This window comes from Monosiga brevicollis, genomic scaffold, assembly GCF_000002865.3.
Source record: "Monosiga brevicollis MX1 MONBRscaffold_132 genomic scaffold, whole genome shotgun sequence".
NCBI classification, from domain to species: Eukaryota; class Choanoflagellata; order Craspedida; family Salpingoecidae; genus Monosiga; species Monosiga brevicollis.
The window spans coordinates 5,815-7,503 of NW_001865148.1; the positions used below are offsets into that span (position 1 = coordinate 5,815).

Sequence of the window (1,689 nt, forward strand, 5' to 3'; positions counted from 1 at the left end):
AGGAGCATCTGTTTCGAAAGCTGGGTCAGCAAGTCGGGGGCAAGGTGTACCGTCTAGAGACGATGCGTCGCGATCTGCAGCTGCGTGTGCTTCACGGAAACCAGCTAAACTTTTTGTCGCATGTGCAAGCCATTGTGGACACGCAGCGGATGATGCGTCAGGCGAATGGGGAGCGTGTGCACATGATGGTCTTTTGTGACACCGTGAACGAGGTGAAGCTGCTGTGTGACCAGCTGCACGCATACGGCTACATGGCCTTGCCCTACTACACCGACCTGGAGGAGAAGGTGCAAAAGGACCATGTGGCACGCGACGTCATTGTGGCCACCAGCTGCCTCAGCACGGGTGTGGATCTGCTCACCATTCGCCACGTGCTGTGGTATGGCAACGGCTACAACGTCTATACGCTGGCCCAGGTACGCTGTTGCTCAAGCGGTCGTGTGACTTTATGGATTTGGAGTTGAAAAAAAAAAAATCAATTGTTGGTTTTGCTGATGGTGTACATGTGCTTGGGCTAGGCATTTGGTCGGGCTGGTCGCGATAAACAGGGAGGAACTGCCGAGCTGTGGCTACCAGTGAGACGTGGGCCAGCACCAGGCATGGAAAAGTTTGTCGAGGGCAATGCGTGCCGCAGCTGGGCGCTCGGCAAGTTGCTAGATCCCCGCGCCGCGACATGCTTTGCTGCCGGCCAGCCGCTTTGTGACGTGTGCGCAGGAACAGCACAGCGCCTGGAGCCAGCAAGAGCTGCACGCCAGCAGCGCGCTGCCCAAGCGTTAAGTGTGGTGCATGTGGAAGCAGAGGCCGAGGCGATGGCGGAGGAGGAAGATGTGTTGTCTGAGCCACCTGCAGCACGGCTCGAGGAAAAAGAATCGATCGGGCCAGAGTCCACTTTGGATGTAGCTTCAGCATCAAACGTCGAAACGGCAGCGTCTTCAGGACGAGCTGCCGTTGCGGCGCAGTCGAGCAGAAGCACTCCACGTGCCCAGGACACGGCTGTGGTGGCGACAAATGCAGGGCCAATGACGGATGCTGCCGTGCCACAGATACAGACGAGTGCTGCTTGGATTGATGAGGCAGATACAGCATCCATGTCGGTGCCAGCTTCCCCCATGGTCTCTGATGCTGATGATGAGGCGCCTTTACAGCAAGAGGCGCGAGGCTCGGTGCAAACAACGTTGGCAGAGGGCGAGAGCACGTCACAGCCAGTCGTGCAGTCAGCAGCACAGCCAACCCCCACGAAACACGCGCCAACCCCGTCGGCCTCGATCATTTGCGTGCCAGTACCATCGGCCTCGGGTTCAACCTCCTCTCCGGCGCGATCGGCTGCAAGCTCAGCCTCGGGTACACTGCGGCGTAAGCGAGTGCCGCTGGCTGCTGAAAGTACATGTACCCCTGGGTCTGACAATCATGACGATGGCGACGGCATCGCTACCAGCCCTGCTGCCTCAACATCCAAGCGAACGGCATCGGATGTCACGTGCACAGCTGTTGCTTCTTCAACAGCGGCGCAAGCAGCGGAGTCGCCTCTTCCCGCAGCAAAACGAGCAGCATCGAGTGGCACGCGCACCGCTACCTTTGCCGCTACTGCTATCACTCGCTCTGAAGCCCCGGTATCTGCTGCGGCTACGCCACCGAATCGGCACAACGTCGCCCCAATATTTCGGTCGAAATCGGGGACAAAAAAAAAAT

General features: G+C 58.5%; 1 protein-coding gene across 1 annotated transcript; it reads left to right on the plus strand.

Moving 5' to 3' along the window:
- Window positions 1-152: 152 nt before the first annotated feature.
- Window positions 153-777, plus strand: MONBRDRAFT_30624 (uncharacterized protein; the record flags this gene model as incomplete). The annotated part of the gene is made up of 3 exons (XM_001751066.1): window positions 153-416; window positions 519-575; window positions 715-777. 3 exons carry the CDS (start codon window positions 153-155, stop codon window positions 775-777), a joined length of 384 nt encoding a protein of 127 aa, XP_001751118.1.
- Window positions 778-1,689: the final 912 nt, after the last annotated feature.